The sequence below is a fragment of the Adiantum capillus-veneris genome, chromosome 17, assembly GCF_014529385.1.
Source record: "Adiantum capillus-veneris isolate H3 chromosome 17, ASM1452938v2, whole genome shotgun sequence".
Classification (NCBI taxonomy): Eukaryota; Viridiplantae; Streptophyta; class Polypodiopsida; order Polypodiales; family Pteridaceae; genus Adiantum; species Adiantum capillus-veneris.
In genome coordinates this window covers 124,042,720-124,060,927 of record NC_140947.1, presented here as the reverse complement: position 1 = coordinate 124,060,927, position 18,208 = coordinate 124,042,720, and the positions used below count along the sequence as shown (strand labels likewise).

Genomic DNA, 18,208 nt, shown 5'->3' with positions numbered 1-18,208 from the left:
ATACCCTCTCTTGCACAGTACAGATTTCAACATGATCATTTTCCAGAGCATAGAACCCTTTTTTCCAAATTACACATTTTTCACTTATTTATTAATAAGTGACTTTTGTTGGAAAAGTAGGTAGGGCAAATTGCTAAGAATCTATAAAAGAAACCCATTGGGCACTCAATATAGGCAGAAGACAGGAGGGCTCAAGTGCACAAGAAGCGTGCAGCAGAGCAGCCCCTCTTAGCGTTTTCTCAGCATGAAGACTAGCGTTTTTGGAGGCCAGATTCAGCCATTTGCAGCTCCTTCACCAGCATTTTCAGTTCAGCATTAACCTCGCATTCCCGCACCCTTGTGGTAGAAGATCCTTGCCGGCTCTGCCCCGTCGCAGCAGATGCACTAACGCTCAGTTTTCAGCCAGAAGTCAGCCAGCGTTTTCAGCACTTTCCTCACCAGCGTTTTCAGCCAGCAAGGTCAGCAATCTCAGCCCGAAGACCAGCGTTTCAGCCCTTGATCACATCGGATTCAGCAGCCATAATCAGCGTTTTTGCATCAGCCAGTAGACGCAACCCCTAGCCTCGTCGTGGTTGCAGACCCCAAACCATCAACCGCGCTAGCAGTTCGGCATTTTGCCCTAGCATCGTCGTCGACATCATTGTCATCGACATAGTACCCCTCCAGTACCCAGCATCAGTAGCATCAATACCCATTAGCATCAGCATCACATTTGTGCAAGAATAAAGAAAGTACTTGCTCTGGCAACAAAGCAAGGGGGCCTTTGAGGGTTGGGACCCGACATCCTTGTGTCGTCTCTTTTCTCTCTCTTGTTTCTCTCTTTCTTTCAATTCAGCTCAGTTCTTTCAAGTGAAGTGAAGTGTCCCTTGTGTTTGTGTACGGAGTATTAGATCCGAGCAGAATCCTTATTCTCTTTCGTAGCACCTGACATTTGAAGTGAATCTCTGTTGTGTCGTGGTAGAATCTTGACTTGGGGTGTCCAAGTTTGTTACACCTCTAGTCTCTATGATCTCTCGGATGATTCGGGCTAAGGCCTCAGTGCCACATGAGATTATTCGAGTTGAGCTATCTGCCCCCCCTCTCATAGTTGAGGCCCTTATGGGATCAGTTTCCTTCATGCATAATTTATGGGACCTTCCCAGAGATAGATATGCTCGGCTAGCCCTCGAGTCATCCCGACAGCTAGCGCTACAAGGGAACACAGCATGTTGGTATGGGCAGATGACATCATGGTTTCAGTCACATGGCTTCAACATGGATAGACTGCCTCCATTCCAATACTCCTTGGATGCACCCTCCCTTTCTCTCACACGGACAGAGACCACAAGACTTCTACGTCAGGATTTCATTCAACTAGATACCAAAAGCACATGGATACAGGCGGTACAAGAGTTGGGCACGAAGATGGATTTCTATAGAGAGCATCTTCTCCAACTAACAGAGGATGGATGTGTGATTAGACCGGCCTATTTTGTACACTCATTTATCCTATGGGATACGATGTGCTATTGGTCAGATGCGCACATCATCGCATCAGCTAGAGATTGAGACTGGCAGATTTAGGAGAGTACCAGCAGAAGCCAGGATATGCTAGTTGTGTCATATAGGGCCAGAGACAGAGTTACATCACATTTATCACTGTCCGGTATACTATGAGATACAAGGCCGCTTTCACTGTCTATTCGGTCTATTCAGAGAGGGCTTGGGACCGTTGGCTAGAGTCATGAGATATCACAACCAAAGATGCCTCGGGTTGGTTTTGCTAGAGCTGCGAAGACACAGGGAGAGTCTCTTGAGGAGACCAGGCAGTGGGAGACATTCACAGAGGGAGATCACTGACTTCTTTAGAGCAGGGACCAGTCTTTTAGTTTAGTCTTTCACTTAAATTCATTTTATTTTTGTACCCAGACATTGGATTAGATCCACAAGGATTGTATCAGTTTGGTGTCATAGGTCATTTTGGCGTTTTAACTTTTAAAGACGTTTACTATAACATTTCATTTCAGTTTCATTTCTCTCTCGGGATAGTTTCCTACGACGTTAAAATACTCTTCTTCTTCTTCTCTCTCTCTCTCTCTCTCTCTGGGTGCGCCTGCGTGTACGACAAGTACATTAAAGTTGTAGTTTGCAAGCCCAGAAAGACTTGAAAGAATTGCTGACTGCTTATCCAGGCTCCCTCGATGGCGACTGCTGAATGACATCATTATTTTCTTCAATATAACTTGCTCTTGCATCAATTTATCAAGGGTGTTGCTCATATTTTCTCGGAAATTTGGCTTTGCTCTGTTTTCTTTGCTCATCGATTAGAAAGCCTCAGCACTCACAGCTGCATTAAACTATATGACATAATTATAGGCTTCAAATGATCCTCTTCCTATATTCAAGGAACTCTTCAAATTTTGCAAATGCATGCTTTCTGTTTCTGACCAATAACATTAAAGGTGTCCAGCATAGAATAGAGGAGAACCTGATAACAGAAATATCATTTGTAGCTTGGAAAGACTTGGCTGCTAGCATGGATTTAGTTGTCTGCTTTCCTTGCACTGCAATTTTTTGAACAAAAACTTGCAAATTGGTAAAAGCCATCACCACAACTAATCTAAACTTCAAGAGAAAAGCACAAGTTCAAACATGTAATTCCTATGAATCTCAAACAAGTACTTTGGCCTCCTGTGACCAGTGCACATAACAACACTGGACATAAAATCAGTCCCATATCATGACCGACTAAATCGAATGTGAACCAAAACACATATAATGATTACCCTTATCTTCATGAATTCCTCGTACAGCTCTATACACATAGTTTCCAAGACGGTCACCAAAAGATGCCAGCAAGCTTTTCAAAGGCACCTTCTGAGCATCTCCAGCAGTCTTGCAGTTCCACTTCTCAGAAAGCTCCTACATACTTATCACCTTTAGCATCTTTGAAGAGGAGAAGTCAAACCACAAAAAACAGAACAAGGGTTCACCTCGCCTATTTTACCACCCAAAAGTTTGACCTTCTTCAAAGGAAGTGCGTTCATCAGATCAGAAACCGCCCCTGGTAATACCTGGCAACAAGGACAAGCTCAAATGCTATCATCAAGCTTGATTAAATAAATCACACGAAGTGGGTAGAAACCGCAAATAACGTTCCGACAATTGACTAGTAGGAGAAACTTAGCACAAAGGCTTGGTAAACATTGATGTTCAGGGGGTCCACTCTATAATCATGTTAATATACCACTAGAGTTTAACAGGAGGGGTTTATAATTATTGAGAATTTGAACAGTTTAACAGAGATACATTAACAAGAGGGGTTTTTTTATCCATTTTGGATAAAAACCTGTTAATTCATGAAAAAAGAGGTGTCTATCTATTCCAACGCACGTTATATAGGGGGTTCTTAATAGTGGATGCCCCAAGCATTGATGGCGGTGAGGTATTTACTCTATATAGGACATACCACTTGTTTTACTTCTTCAGCTTAAAGACAGTATTGCATCCAAACATGATCCAAACTGCTAGTGTTTCTTCAATACTTTCATTAACAAAACTGTGATGCAACCAGCTCATTAAAAGGTAGAAGAAAAGAGAAACTGAGCATACTAGGCCATCTTCATTGGAAGCTTGCACGCTTAATTTCAAAGATTTTCTCAAGTTTTAAAAGAGTTCTGAGGTTTCAACGCAAAAAGTTGTCCTCAAAAAGTTGAACTGAAGTATAGCCTTGGTCCTCCACATGTTAAACCATAAGATAACATATATGTTTTTTTGTGTGTGCACCCCTCTTGTCAACAATCGAGAATGGAGTCTCAAAAGAAGGATAGAAGTCAATACTGCCTGTGAAGAACTTGTATGCCAACTATGTGAAAAGGAAAGGTTTATAGATCTTGAAGGTTATAGATCTTGTAATAGCACAACAAAGCATTCACAGGTTAGACATTTACACAACCAAGACATGCCTTGGCCACTAGGTTTTAAGAAGCTTAAACATTGAAAATGAGCAGAACCATGTACTTTTGTCAACATAAGGACCAAAGAGTCTCAAGATTGGTGAGTGACCTTGCTCCAATCCTCTTTTCTAAACTTTGGGTCGACCAGAATCAATCCATCCACAGAATTCCCCACAGTACATGAAACTCCAATTAGATGAAACAAGCTTACCGGGAACTTACCAGAGTCTGCTGATCTGGCTTATTCCTAGCGGATGCTATCTTTGCCAGAAGTTTATTGGTTGCAATTCCCTAGAGAAAAAACAAGGTAGAAGGCAGTTAAGGAAGAAGTTTATTGGTTGCAATTCCCTAGAGAAAAAACAAGGTAGAAGGCAGTTAAGAGGTCAATGACTATAATAAAGGAATAATATGTGCGTATATTAAGAGGTCAATGGCTATAATAAAGGAATAATATGTGCGTATACAGGATCAAGCAAAAAGACGACATCATTGCATTCACCACTTGATAAAGATTCATCAATAACAGATTCTTGTACAAAAAACAACTAAAATCAGGTCATGACTCTCGAAACATCACATCTTTGAACAAAGACCAAGAAGTTAGAGAGGGGTGCCCTAGCTATAGCAAGACAAATGTTGTTCTTCGTGCCTCTTCCTTGTCACTAGCGAGCCCTGCCTGATTACTTCTGTCCGCCCTCATTGCACCTCTACATGTTATTCTGCCCTGCGCACCGCCTCACATGCACAATCCCTGTGTGCCATATTGGACATGCTACACCTACTTCCACAGGCATTGGGCAAACAGTGTCCATAAAGCATAGGAAGGGATTTTGTACCAGAAATTTTGTGAGCCTGTTTGCAAGGACCACATTCTGGACGAGTCCATAATGGTTTGTACAGGGTGTTTGGCGGGTGTTATTACAATGGGCATCCAGCAATATCAGCATGTAGATTAGGATGGGACCAAGTCATGTCCCAGGTGTTGTGCCAATCAGACGAGCCATTTGAGGGATAAGCACTTGTTTAAAGACCAAACCTATGTGTACACATTGCACATATTCGCTTACAATTGGGGAGTTTATGGGGTCCAAGGTGAACAAGGTCTAAAATATGGAACTCATATTTAAGCAACCATACTCCAGCTTGAGCGCCCTCATAATATGCGGGAGAATAGAAACGGGGATAGCCCGTTCTGCCTTCTGGGCCTTGCCATCTTCAGGACGCGTTCCCACTTGATGGTATTCTTGAATGCAGTTTTCGGTATGTGCCAGTTCGCTTCTTATTTCAAATAGAGAATTATTGTGCCCTGTTCCAAAATGCGTTCCAATATCCTTCGCATCAAAGACGAGTGTCTTAAGTAAGGAATACTTGTCTCTTTTTGCGCATTTTTGGTGCCTTATGGCCATTAAAGCCTAGCTCCTAGCTAGAATTTCCATTTTCCCACTTCTATGTAGACTATCTATCACTCCCCTTCCCGTTCCTGTTCCCAATCCAGAATCTCCTCACCATTCCTCTTCTGTGTTCCATGTTTTGGAGTATCTTAAATCCCTGCATCGGTGTTTTCCAGCCCATCACCTGGCTCTTCTACAGCAGCCCGTGGCCTAATTGGAGACACCGTATCTGCAGCCCATCCTCCTCACCATTTAACCCATCAGTCCTCCATTCCTATCGCCCCCTTCTTGCTGGTTCTACCCTGCCCCTTTGAGCAGCCAGATCTGAGGCCCCCGAAACCCTTGAAAATGTGCAAGTGGACACTCCATGGCCAGTGTGAAACAACTGCAGCCAAATGGGTTTCTCGCATCAAGAATCTAGGTCGGTCAATCGGTGAGTCGTGACTGGTCGCCCAGTTAGCACTGAATTCTGATGAGTATGGAAGCATGTGTGCGCCTAAATGGAATTTGGGCCACAAGGCAAGTCACTAACAACTTTATAAGTTGGGAGGGGTTAGGAAACTGAACCATAAGCAACATAGTGGACATATGTCAGCAGGAGAACCACCTACTTGACATCTCACACTCCAGCAGCTCAGGCCCAGCTTGGGGGCGCCCAATAGAGAGAGAAGGCTGAATTTATCATTTTGCGAGTGGATTTTCACATCACAGCTTTAATGGAAAGCTTGCCTTCTCCCTTGTCTCATGTAGCGCGATGATTCCACTCTAGTGCATCTCTCGCCCCTTTACACATATGGTAAATCCCCACTAGTTGGGCTCCTCAAATGACTATGTATAGTCTTGTGGGTTTTATGCACGTTTGCCAAGGCAAAAGTCTTCTGAACAGGAACCGGATTAGCTAATTGCTAATCCCCTACAAGTACACACAATTCCATCACGACAGATTGCGAAATAGGAGAGTTTTCTCGCGTGAAAACCCGTCCAAAACAAAGGGGAAGTGTCCCATTGCATGCAAGAGCTCTTGACACACTCATAGACGTGTTTGGTCCGCTCAAAACGATCCAAGACACAGAGTTTTAGCTTGCTGCGTTTATTTGCAAGTTTAGGGTTTCGCACTTGAATTGTAAGATAACACCTGCGAAGCTTCGGGGAAGCCTAGGGGTGCTTATACAGGAGTTAGGGCACCTATCACTAACTAAAACAGGAAATTACAGCGTGCTGAAATTTACCTACAGCTCACGGAAAGCTCCTAAACTGCAAGCGAATCCGTCCTAGACTTATACTTTTGACCTACAGAGATTTTGGCGCCGTTATGCTATCGAAATTGAGTCGAAAACCTGCAATTTCAGCCCTTGACAGTTTTGAGCAGCTTGGTAAGAGTTTGGTCTAAGTGTTCAGGTCGTTTGTTTTCAATTGAATAAAGAAATACCCACAGGGGCGCTAGTCTTTGGGACCTACAGCGTGTCGATCTTCGTGTGCGCAATGACATTCTAGTTGCTAGACGCATCTGTGTTCTCTCTTCTTCTCAATCCTCTGTGTAAATTTAGCAGGCAATTGAATTAGTACCGCCCTCTACTATGACATTCTAGTTGCTAGATGCATCTGTGTTCTCTCTTCTTCTCAATCCTCTATGTAAATTTAACAAGCAATTGAATTAGTACCGCCCTCTACTATGTGCAGGCCAGTTTCACTCAGAGACCCTTACGAAGAGGCGGCTCGCTTTGAAAGCAGATAAGGAAGTATTACAAGACAATTCCATGCAAGAGCTCATCGCTACATTGCTTACCCAACATGTTGAGACCAACGAGATCCAAACCAGATTACAAGAAGTCTACGACAACCATCATGGAGGCAGTTCTTGCATCAAGTGCAGTCACCAGCCATGGCTGACAACAATCATGTTTTTAGCATGTCGTCTGCCAAGGACAAACTAGATGGAGACAACTACACAAGAAGAATGATATGGTTGTATTTCTTATGGGGATCAATGATCTCAATGAGTATCACAAGTGTGATGACATGGCACTACTCAATGGACTAAAAGTCCACCCAAACCTGGCCGGACATTGAATCAAGCCAAGTATTAAAATTGCATCTACAACTGCTAACAAGGCAGCAACTGTCACAAATTGTTGATGTGTCAAGCCACTGAAGAACGGAGCCAACATGCAGATACCCGTTCGATGGGGCCTATACATAAATAAAGCAGGACCAGCGCTCCCACACACAAGCTTGCGTAAAACCTGATGACGTGGCAGTTGTACAGACGCCCACGAATTGCACTGATAGTGCCACGTGACAACCTGTACGGAATTCCGTGTTTTACACTGCAGATGCTAATGTGGCAAAACTGTACGGATTTTCATATTTTCTGCTGACTGATTTCAGCGCCTGCTCTTGAGCCAGATGCTTTTAGAACTTGAAGCCTTTCATTTAACTGCTTCTCATGCCAAGGGCCTTTAAATATGAGCCAAGGGCTCATTCTCTGGCACGCTCCACGTGGAGGTGCAGGGCATGGAGTACCAGAGTTGTACTGAGTTCAAGCAATATAAAGAAATACCGAAAGGGGCGCCATCGTTTGGGGCCAGTGCTCTCTCGGGGTGAAACTCCGCCACTCCCCCTCTCATGTGTTGTGCATCTCGTTCACACTTCAGTTCAGTTGTTATTTGAAGTGCTTAAAGTTGTTCAGCCTCTTCTTTTCCGTTGGCATGTCGTGCCCGTTCCCGTTACAGCCAACGGATTTTGTGTTGCAACTCCCAAATCCATACAATAGCTTTTGGTGCAGGCTCTTGCCGTGAGATTTTGGGTTCTGCTTTTGGCTATCCAAAAAGCATCTAAGGCGCCCAGTTTGGGGGCCCCATGTAACCTATAAAAAAGCATCAAGGGCTCCCCCTCTAGTAGATTAGCTTGGGAGCACTGCAAAGAGGAGTCCCTCAACCGTTGTACTTTAGTGATCATCAAGAAGAAAGAAATACCGAAAGGAGCGCCAGTCTTTGGAGCCAGTCTCTCTCTCTCTCTCTCTCTCTCTCTCTCTCTCTCTCTCTCTCTCTCTCTCTCTCTATTTTTCGCATTTATTTTCACACTTTTCAAACATTGTAACAGATTCACCACTTTTGTATCAATTTGGTCTCATAGGTCACTCTGGCCTTTTGAAGACGTTAATATAACATTTCATTTTATTTCATCTCTCTCTCTCTCTCTCTCTCTCTCTCTCTCTCTCTCTCTATATATATATATATATATATATATATATAGAGAGAGAGAGAGAGAGAGAGGGGGGAGATCACCCTAGCATTGGTACTTTCACGCTTCTTCTCCTCATATATGTCGATGATGTGGTTCTCTTTGCCTACAAGGCCCTCCTTCTACAGAAACTTTTGGATGCAGTACATGCATTTTGCAATGCAACGGGCTTGTCAGTCAATGTAGCCAAAACAAAGGTAATGTCGGTCCACACATGTAGAAATGAGAATCAGCCCATCATCACGTATGACAGGCAAACACTCCAAGCGGTTGAGAGGTTCAAGTACTTGGGCATCTATGTACCTTCAAACCATGCATGGGGAAGTTGCACGCAAAACAGAATTGATGCAGGACAAGCGAAATACTATGAATTTGAGAACATATGCAAGCAAAGTGTCACAAAGCGATGGGAAATCAAGTCTATGGCATTTGATGTATGCGTGGTCCAAACAATACTTTACGGTGTAGAGGTATGGGGGGGGAGTATCCCCGATAGCACTTGGAATGACATTGAAAAGATACAGAAAAAAATCCTATGTAGACACATGGGGATCAAAACTACCACCCCATACTCAGTGATGCTTTTGAAGACAGGCAAGAGACCCTTGGAAATGCAAGCCTTACAGAGGGTACACAGATACCTCATGAAAGCTAAGATGATGCCGGAGAGCCGTCTACCCCACATGGCATGGCAAGCCGGATGTAAACTGCAAAAGAATTACAAGAGTAAATTTCTCACATCCAGTCTCGTAGAAAACATACGGAAATGGTTCTCTAGATGGAATGTGGGAGACCATGTGGATATGCATATAGAGGAAGCCACTGAACATGAGCATGGGCTGAATTTTGACAGAAGCATACTTGAAGCCCTACACACTAGATGGAGTACAGCAGTACACAGGTCCAAATTTGAATACTACGGCAAACACATCAATACACGATATTGGGAGACCTACAAGACTGGGGACACCCAGATGCATATCAGGACACCTATGTCCCACCGGGCAAGACGGGCCATTACTTTGATGCGGACGCGATCACACATGCTCAAGATTGAAACGGGAGGGTGGCTGAATATTAAGGAAAATAGAAGGACATGCACACAATGCAATTTAAACAAAGTGGAAAGCGAGGCCCAAATCACCATCGAGTGCCCAGCATACGCACACATCCGTGCTGATTTCCCACTGCTATTGCAAGGGGATGTCACCTTTGAGGAGCTTCTCTCTCGGACACACCCCTCCCCAGTAGCTTTAGGCATCTACTTTGCCAAAGTATTGGATCATCACACAACACTCACACACAAGAAAGCTACTAGCCGACTACCCCCTCTACACACATGAGGGGAGCATCTTTTAAATTTTTTTGTGGTCCCATGGGTCATTTTGGCCCCCCGAGGACGTAAATACAACATCATCATCATCATCATCTCTCTCTCTCTCTCTCTCTCTCTCTCTCTCTCTCACATTATATGCTGATGACATTGTGTTGATTTCTCACTCCCCGGAGGGGATGTAGCGTCACTTAGATACTTTGTACACATTTGCTCATGATAGTGGATTGTTTGTTAACTTGGGGAAAACCAAGGTTATGGTGTTTAACACCACACCACAGTGGGTCAAGAGGTCAGCACCCACATTTACATATGGCCAGGAGACGGTGGAGTATACATATGCATACACTTATCTTGGGGTAGTCTTCAGTGGACCGGTGTTTTCATTGAGGAGAGAAGTAGAGACTAGACTGACGAGAGCTTATGCAGCCTTGGGAGGATTGGAGAGGATGTGTTTGCACGTGCAATTTCAGGAACCTCCAACAAATCTCTGACTTTTTGACACTCCAGTGGCTTCAGCTATGCTTTACGGAGTTCAGATTTGGGGACCCTCACTGGACCATCATGGCAGATCTGGTAGCACTAATGGATGGAGATGTATGGAGAGGCCTTTAGTCTCTATGATCTCTCAGATGATTCTGACTAAGGCCTCATTGTCACATGAGATTATTCGAGCCGAGCTAGCTGCCCCCCTTCTCGTGGTCGAGGCAATTACTAGATCAGTATCCTTCATGCATAGTTTATGGGACCTCCCCAGAGACAGATATGCTCGGCTAGCCCTTGAGTCATCCTCACAACTAGCACTACAGGAGGATACAGCATGCTGGTATGGGCAGATGACATCATGGTTTCAGTCACATGGTTTCAGCATGGATAGACTGCCTCCGTTCCAATACTCCTTGGATGCACCCTCCCTATCTCTCACACGGCGGACAGAGATCTCTAGACTCATACGTCAGGATTTGATTCAGCTAGATGCCAGGAGCACATGGATATAGCCGACACAGTGGCTTCTATAGAGAGCATCTTCTCCAACTAACAAAGGATGGATATGTGATTAGACCCACCTATATGGACACTCATTTATCCCATGGGATACAATGTGCTATTTATTGGTCAGATGCGCACATCAGCGCATCACTTAGAGATTGAGATTGACAAATTTAGGAGAGTACCAGCAGAGGCCAAGATTTGCCAGTTGTATCATATAGAGCTAGAGACAGAGTTACATCACATTTTTCATTGTCCAATATACTATGAGATACAAGGCCGCTTTCATTGTCTATTCAGAGAGGGCTTTGGACCGTTGGCTAGTCATGAGATATCACGATCAGAGATGCCCCTGGTTACTTTTGCTAGAGCTGCGCAGACACAGGGAGATTACAGAGGGAGATCACTGACTTCTTTAGAGCAGGGACTCGGCAGTCAGATGAGCAAGCTTCACAACAAACTTCAGAGCCGACCTATACCATAGATATATTAGTTGATAGAGCCATTGGTATATTAAGCTTAATATACCATAGGCATATTAAGCGTCCTTGCGATCCTCATCCGACGCAATCAAACACCAATCTAAAAAATACGGTTAGAAAAAGACATAACAAGAGTTCCATTTTGCTTGAGGCCTCCCCAATCCTCTTTCAACCGATCAAAGGTACTGCAGTGGCATAAAACAAGCATTGAGTTTGTCTTGGAAGTTGGCCCAACTCTAAGACAATAGTGCACCATCCGCGGCATGCTCAAGATGCTCGACCAACTGTGCCTCTTGCCAAGCTTGATACCAATTAATGGCATCACCCAACACATACATGACAGCAGCAAAAATTTATTGTTACTGTTTTTCTTGTTAGTAGCAAAATAAGCGTTAAATTGATGCAACCAAGATAAATCCCAGAAGCGTCCATCTTACCATCATACTTACGAAAGTCAACTTTTCAATGATTGGATTGTTGGAGTCGACGTCTCTACCTGGTCTGCATGATGACTTGCCAGCCTCCTTGAGTGAATCCCTCTTCAAGGAGCACTTGCAGGGCCAAGTCTTGCATGCATTGGTCTCGCATCGCCTCATGCTCTAGCTCCATAGCTACCCTCTTTTCTTCAACCGCTATACATTGAGCTTTGCGTGCCTGCTAGAGCACCTCACGCTCTAGCTCCATAGCTACCTTCTTTTCTTTCACTGCTATACGTTGAGCTTTGCATGCCTGCTCACGCTCTAGCCTTATAGCTACCCTCTTTTCTTCAGCAGCTACAGGTTGCGCTTCTCGTTCCCTCTGTAGCACCATCTCCATCATAGACTTTACCAAAGCCTCCATAGAATTTGGTGCAATCCGTGGCATAGATGGGGACGGAGGAGATCTAGAGATGGTCCTCCTGGTGTAAGAACTTCTTCTTCTCCAATTCCACTTTCAGCACCTTCATGCAAAGTATCCATCCCGCTTCTGGTGATGACCATGCATTGAGTCTTGGGGTACTTGGGGTAGCTGGGTACTTGTTGTACTTCGGTACTTGGGATTCTTGGTACTTGGTACTGCTTGCAATGTACGTTGAAGAAGGCTTTTCTCTTACCCAAGCTCAACTCCTTCCTGAGGGTGCACGGGTGCACCCCTTGGCGCCTTGCACTCACACCCCAGTTGCTTTTTCCTACCTCACGTCGATTAGCCTGTCGCAATGTGCAAGGTCCGCTCTCAATGAGTGAAAAACAGAAACGAGGGGAGGCTAGACAAGCCCTTCTTTTCTGGGTTACCTATCAATCGTCAAAAACACAAATTAGAGAGATCGACACGCCAAAGTGGTCTTGAGTTACGTGTAATCTCAAACAAGTAGAAAAAAATAATGTGGTTCTTTATGGCTTAATGACCCTTAAGACAAAGCGATGAAGACAAGCGTGCCCAATCCGCGAGGACTAAGGGTGGAAGTGGTTAATAGGTCCAGGGCAGAGACACGAAACTTCTTTAACAAAATAAATCTAAGAGAGGTTCTTTAGGTTCTTTCCTTGAGTGATTATACCGAGCACTGCCAAAGAGCTCTGATACCAATGTCATGTGCAGCTGAAGTAAATGATGGTGAATGCTCACGATGAGTGCTCAATGCGTACACAAGGTTCCTTTTACTAAATGAAAGAGTTTCTTTCTTTCATGAGAGATGTGCAAAGACTAGAGAGAGAAGAGAGTGATACTATGAGTGAAGTTTCTGTGAGTAAAGGAGAGAGAGAGAGAGAGAGAGAGAGAGAAGACTAACACCAGATGGGGTCCCAAACCCCCTCCAATGGGCCCCCTCTCTATCACTAGAGAGGTATTTGCTTTAGATTGCACATATGCTGAAACAATGGTCCTAGATGTTGAGATGATGATGGATCTTGCTATAGGTGTCACAAATTGATGATGTGGTAGTGCAACCCGGACACACACACGACGTGATGACATGGCACAACTGTACGGACACCCGGATTTCGCAATGACATGATGACGTGGCAGACTGTACGGATTTCCGCATTTTGCGTTGATTGTTGACGTGGCAGTTGTACGGATTTTTTTAAATCACGCTGGTGCTTTTTGCTGGCAGATTTTGGGATCATTGCTTTCGGAACAGTTTGCTTTTAAGTTTAGCTGCTTTTGGGACTCTGCTTTTGGGCATCCCTTGTAAGAATAAAAGAGCCCTAAGGGCCTCACTTCTCAAAGCATCTGGGCGCAGAGTCTGAGAGTGAGCACCCGCGGGTTCATTGTACTTCGCTCAAAGATTAATACGAAAATAAATACCGAAAGGGGCGCCAGTCTTTGGGGCCAATATCTCTTGGCACGGAACTACGTCGGGCCGTGTCGACCAAATTGAACTCTAATTTTAAAGTTGTGAAGTATTTTAAGTGATTCTCTCTCGTGTCACGACAGATTCTAGACTTGGGGTGACCAAGCTTGTTACACTCGTATCATAAATGAATTGGATATCCTTTCGATTCGAGATAAGAATGATGAATTTGACCCGATAAGTATCATGAATTTTGAATGAAACTAACGTTTTATGGAAGTTCCTGCTATTTGTGAATGGATAACAGGATTAAGAATGAGATAATGATGATTTTGAAGCAGTGACAGCTCTCGAATGAACCTGATAACGAATCATGAAGCACGACTGCTTCAATGGAATGAATGATTGAACCACTCTGTTCATTAGTGATGGATTGGGATTTGCGGAAAAGAATTCTCGCACATGACAGTGCTTGAGGCAAAATATTTCTCGCACACGACAGTGCTTGAGGCGAATGACTACTTGCAGATGACAGTGCTTGAGCCGAAAATCTCTATAGACATGATCGCAATATGGGGTTAGTTAACCTGACATTAGTGAGGTCCGGAATGGATATAGATGTGGTTGCTAAATATGTTGCTGGCAATCATGGTCTGAGATTTCAAATGAATTTTTTTCTGTGATTTGTCAAGTGATGTCGAGTGATGTCCTGTGATGTCGAGTGATGTCAACAGTTAATGGCCTCTGTTTGTTTTGCAAGTGTAATCGAGGGCGATTACAATTCTTTCAAGAGGGGGGTATGTCACAAATTGATGACGTGACAGTGTAACCCAGACACACACGGCGTGCTAACGTGGCAGAACTATACGAATACCCGGATTTTGCGCTGACGACGTGGCAGACTATACGGATTTCCGCGTTTTGCGTTGACTGCTGATGTGGCAGTTGTACGGATTTTCGTAAACCACGCTGGTGCTTTTTGCTGGCAGATTTTGGGATCATTGCTTTTGGAACAGTTTGCTTTTGAGTTTAGCTGCTTTTGGGGCTCTGCTTTTGGGCATCCCTTGTAAGAATAAAAGAGCCCTAAGGGCCTCACTTCTCAGAGCATCTGGACGCAGAGTCTGAGAGTGAGCACACGCGGATTCATTGTCCTTTGCTCAAAGATTAATACAAAAATAAATACTGAAAGGAACGCTAGTCTTTGGGGCCAATATCTCTTGGTACGAAACTACGCCGGGCCATGTCGACCAAATTAAACCGTGATTTTAAAGTTGTGAAGTATTTTAAGTGATTCTCTCTCATGTCACGACAGATTCTAGACTTTGGGTGCCCAAGCTCATTACAATAGGTACTTGGATCTGCAAGGCTAAGGGCTGAAAAATTCAAAACGCTAGGGATGCTGAATGGGATCTGCAAGCTTGACAAGGCTATGGGCTGATTTGCTATGGCCGATGTCGGCGATGGGTTGAAAACTGAAAACGTTGGTACTGATGGCTGGATCTACGACGGTACGGCAAGGTTATGGCTGAAAATTGAAAACGCTGGCTGATCTAATGGCATAACGTTGCGACTATGGCTGAATCTGCAACTTCTAAAAGCGCTAGGGGCTGAGAACTGACGACGATGCAAATGTACTACTTTAGACTAAAAACGTTGGTGGGCTGAGTATGCTGATGGAAAAACGCTATGGATGCTGATGGTGGTACTGCCTACAAAAACGCTAGAGCATGGTGTTATTGGTGCTTGTACTACAGGTACTCGTCTTATGCTTGAGAAGTGACCACTAGGGTCACTTATATATGGGATTAAAGCTTTGTCGAGCGATGCCAATAAAAATCCCATGATTTCTTAAAATGTCACTTATTAATGAGTTAATAGACTCACTTATAAGAGGTGCTTCACATGCAGAGAAATAACTAGGTTGGGTACTAATGCAGCTGTATGGGAACACTCCCCAATGCCTACACCTAGCAAACACTGGTTGTGCTCATGTGCAATCCGAAGGTATGCAATTAATCTAAAGTACCTGAACATGCACATCCTACATACAGGCTCACAAGGGTGCCAGAACACTTTCTAGGTTGTCCTAAACCCTAGAAGTAGGAGTTACAGCTTAACCACATGCACAGAGGGTTAGATGTGCACGTGACAGGAGGAGACAACTATGTTGAAGCCACATGAGAGGGTCCTTGGATCTTTTCTTCCCCCACAGCTTGCAACCCTCTTTGAATTTAGAAGGTCCTTCATCCCCATTTTCACGCCTCCACTACTCTTCTACAATTGCTATGTTGTTATGACATTTGGCAATATAAGTATACATTGACAAAGAGTCAACGAGATCGTCCCAACTTGTGGTGTGGCGTATGCATCACCATTTTAATGTAGTACCTATTTAGTTACCTTTCCTTTCTCGACCAAAGAAATTGCATATGGCCAGAAGCCATCGACGTCATCAAAAACATCTTTAACAGGCTTTGATCCTCTCTTTGGAATGGGCTTTATCTTCGCCCCATACGTGCTGCTTTTACTACAGAGATGGCATGATTGGTTACCATATTCTCCATTGCCTTCCGCATACCTCCTTTTTCAAAGTTCTTTTCCAATGGCATGCCTGTCTCACGCAAATAGATCTTCCAATCCTTTAAAAACGCAAGATCTCTTTTCAAGCATTGATGCTATCACAATCTCTTCTACCATGATCTGTGTTATCACACCATATACGCCTATGCATGAAGCCTTCTTTACTTTGGAATTTTTTCCCAAAAGGTTGCAATTTCTCTTCAAGCCTGCCAGCTTTAATTTTATTTCTCGCATGCCCTTAACAAGCTCATCAAGCATAAAATTGTCACCTTTTTGAATCACAATAGTAGGCTTCATTGGAATCTCAAGCATGCTAAAGGTAGTAGTAGCACCATTCACCACCATCTTTGTCTCTACGTCGTTGCCTCTTAGCAAGCAATGAGGCCGAATCCTTAACCTCTTTCCACTCGATCTTAGACCATGTTCTGTATTCTCGTCTTTTGAACGTAACTCTTTTAACTTTTCTTGAAGTTCAAACCTACAGCTTTAAGAGACAATTCAATCTTTTCGCTTTCCAAAGTATATCGCTCTGTTCTTGATCCCTTAAAAAAGTTTTTTTTGTAGCCCTTCCAAAGTCCTCCATATGGTATTCCTCCTTTAAGGCTAATTTGAATTGCTCCCAATCTCTTCTATGCTCTTTCCTGATTCCCTTACATGGTCTCTAATCTTAGGAACCACAACAAGCTCAAAACTTCCAATCATATCCGCCTTTATTGATCGTTGTATATCCATCTCCTTCACATAATCACCAAGATACTTTGTGACATCTTTCCCTTCAAAAAAATCTTTTCATTCACAATAGTCAGAAGGGCTTTGGTTGTTGACACCTCCCTTCTTTTTGCAGCTTGTTGTTGTTGCATAAACATAGCAAATGCTTGAAACGTTTGCAGTGTACCTTGATCAAAGCGCATTCCTTGTTGATCTTGTTGATCCATCCATGGCTTATAAGTTTTGAATTGAGACCTTTAAAAAGCTTTTGAACCCTCAACCTAGCCTATTTCACGTCCTTCTGTCAGTGGTGAGCTTCTATGACTTGGTTCTACTTTGAGCTCAAGGTGAGTGAGACAGCGTATGACCATGAATATTTTTCTCCTTTTCTGAAGCATGACAAACTTCCACATGCACAATGCCAAGGTTTGAGATGTAACACCAGGAGAAAGTGCGGGCTGGAGCAGGCAGTCTGATGAAAATGGCAATATGTGTCTACAGTTGATGAGCAAACAAAAACAGATATGAAAGGTTACCACTGAGCAAGTGTACCCCAACTTAGATCTGACATCATTTCGTATCTGTTCTGCTACAATTGCTCCTGCTAATAACCTGCACTGCAGTAACATACAGAAAAATTTGTCTAATAAAGATGAGGTTTGGAACAATATTGCAGGTCATGAATAGTTGAACAGAACAAAAAATAAAACTCACCTCCTATTAACAAGATCACAGACATCAAATGACCCACTCTCAATAACCATGCCAGCTTTTCCCTCGGGATTCCCAAGAAGACGTTCCAGCTCTTGACTCCACATGCAAGCTTTTGTCATGAAAATTTCAACCTAACCAAAAAGTCATGGCAATCCATACCTACATGATGAGAAGTGGCCATACCAAAGCCAGAAAATAAATGCCCTCTGCTGAGCTCCACAGCTAAGAAATGCCCTAACCTTCTTGGTTACATCCAAATAAGCTTCATCAATGCTTGCCCGCTCACAGATGTCAGCATACTCCTGGAATATGTCAAATACGCATCTTGAAGCCTGCACAGATTGCCAAATCTGTCAATGTATTTGTATATTCTCCAACGTGTCATCATACAGAATTTCCAAGTAAAGGAAAACTTAATCAGTGAGGTTCAGAGAGCAGTGTTCCATGTTTTTGAGTTGTAAACGCCTATGACTTTCTACGTCTCACTGTCCATCTTGTCTTCCCAAGCCCACATGGGTTCAAGTTTTACCAGCAAAGGTGCTCGGCCTTGGACTGCATAAACT

At 43.7% G+C, this 18,208-nt stretch overlaps 1 protein-coding gene across 3 annotated transcripts in view; it reads right to left on the bottom strand.

Moving 5' to 3' along the window:
- LOC147438012 (DNA polymerase eta-like) overlaps positions 1-18,208 on the bottom strand; it is a 122,101-nt gene that overhangs the window by 66,460 nt on the left and 37,433 nt on the right. For all 3 annotated transcript variants that reach the window (XR_015184918.1, XM_086487392.1, XM_086487393.1), the window contains exons 4-10: positions 17,885-17,977; positions 17,646-17,776; positions 17,468-17,543; positions 4,158-4,226; positions 2,973-3,053; positions 2,766-2,901; positions 2,468-2,543 (exon numbers count right to left, since the gene is read on the bottom strand). Coding sequence is in view for 2 of the 3 variants with exons in the window: in XM_086487392.1 (XP_086343518.1) it covers positions 2,468-2,543; positions 2,766-2,901; positions 2,973-3,053; positions 4,158-4,226; positions 17,468-17,543; positions 17,646-17,776; positions 17,885-17,977 (662 nt within the window). In the remaining variant the exon portion in view is untranslated. The remainder of the gene's footprint in view (positions 1-2,467; positions 2,544-2,765; positions 2,902-2,972; positions 3,054-4,157; positions 4,227-17,467; positions 17,544-17,645; positions 17,777-17,884; positions 17,978-18,208) is intronic.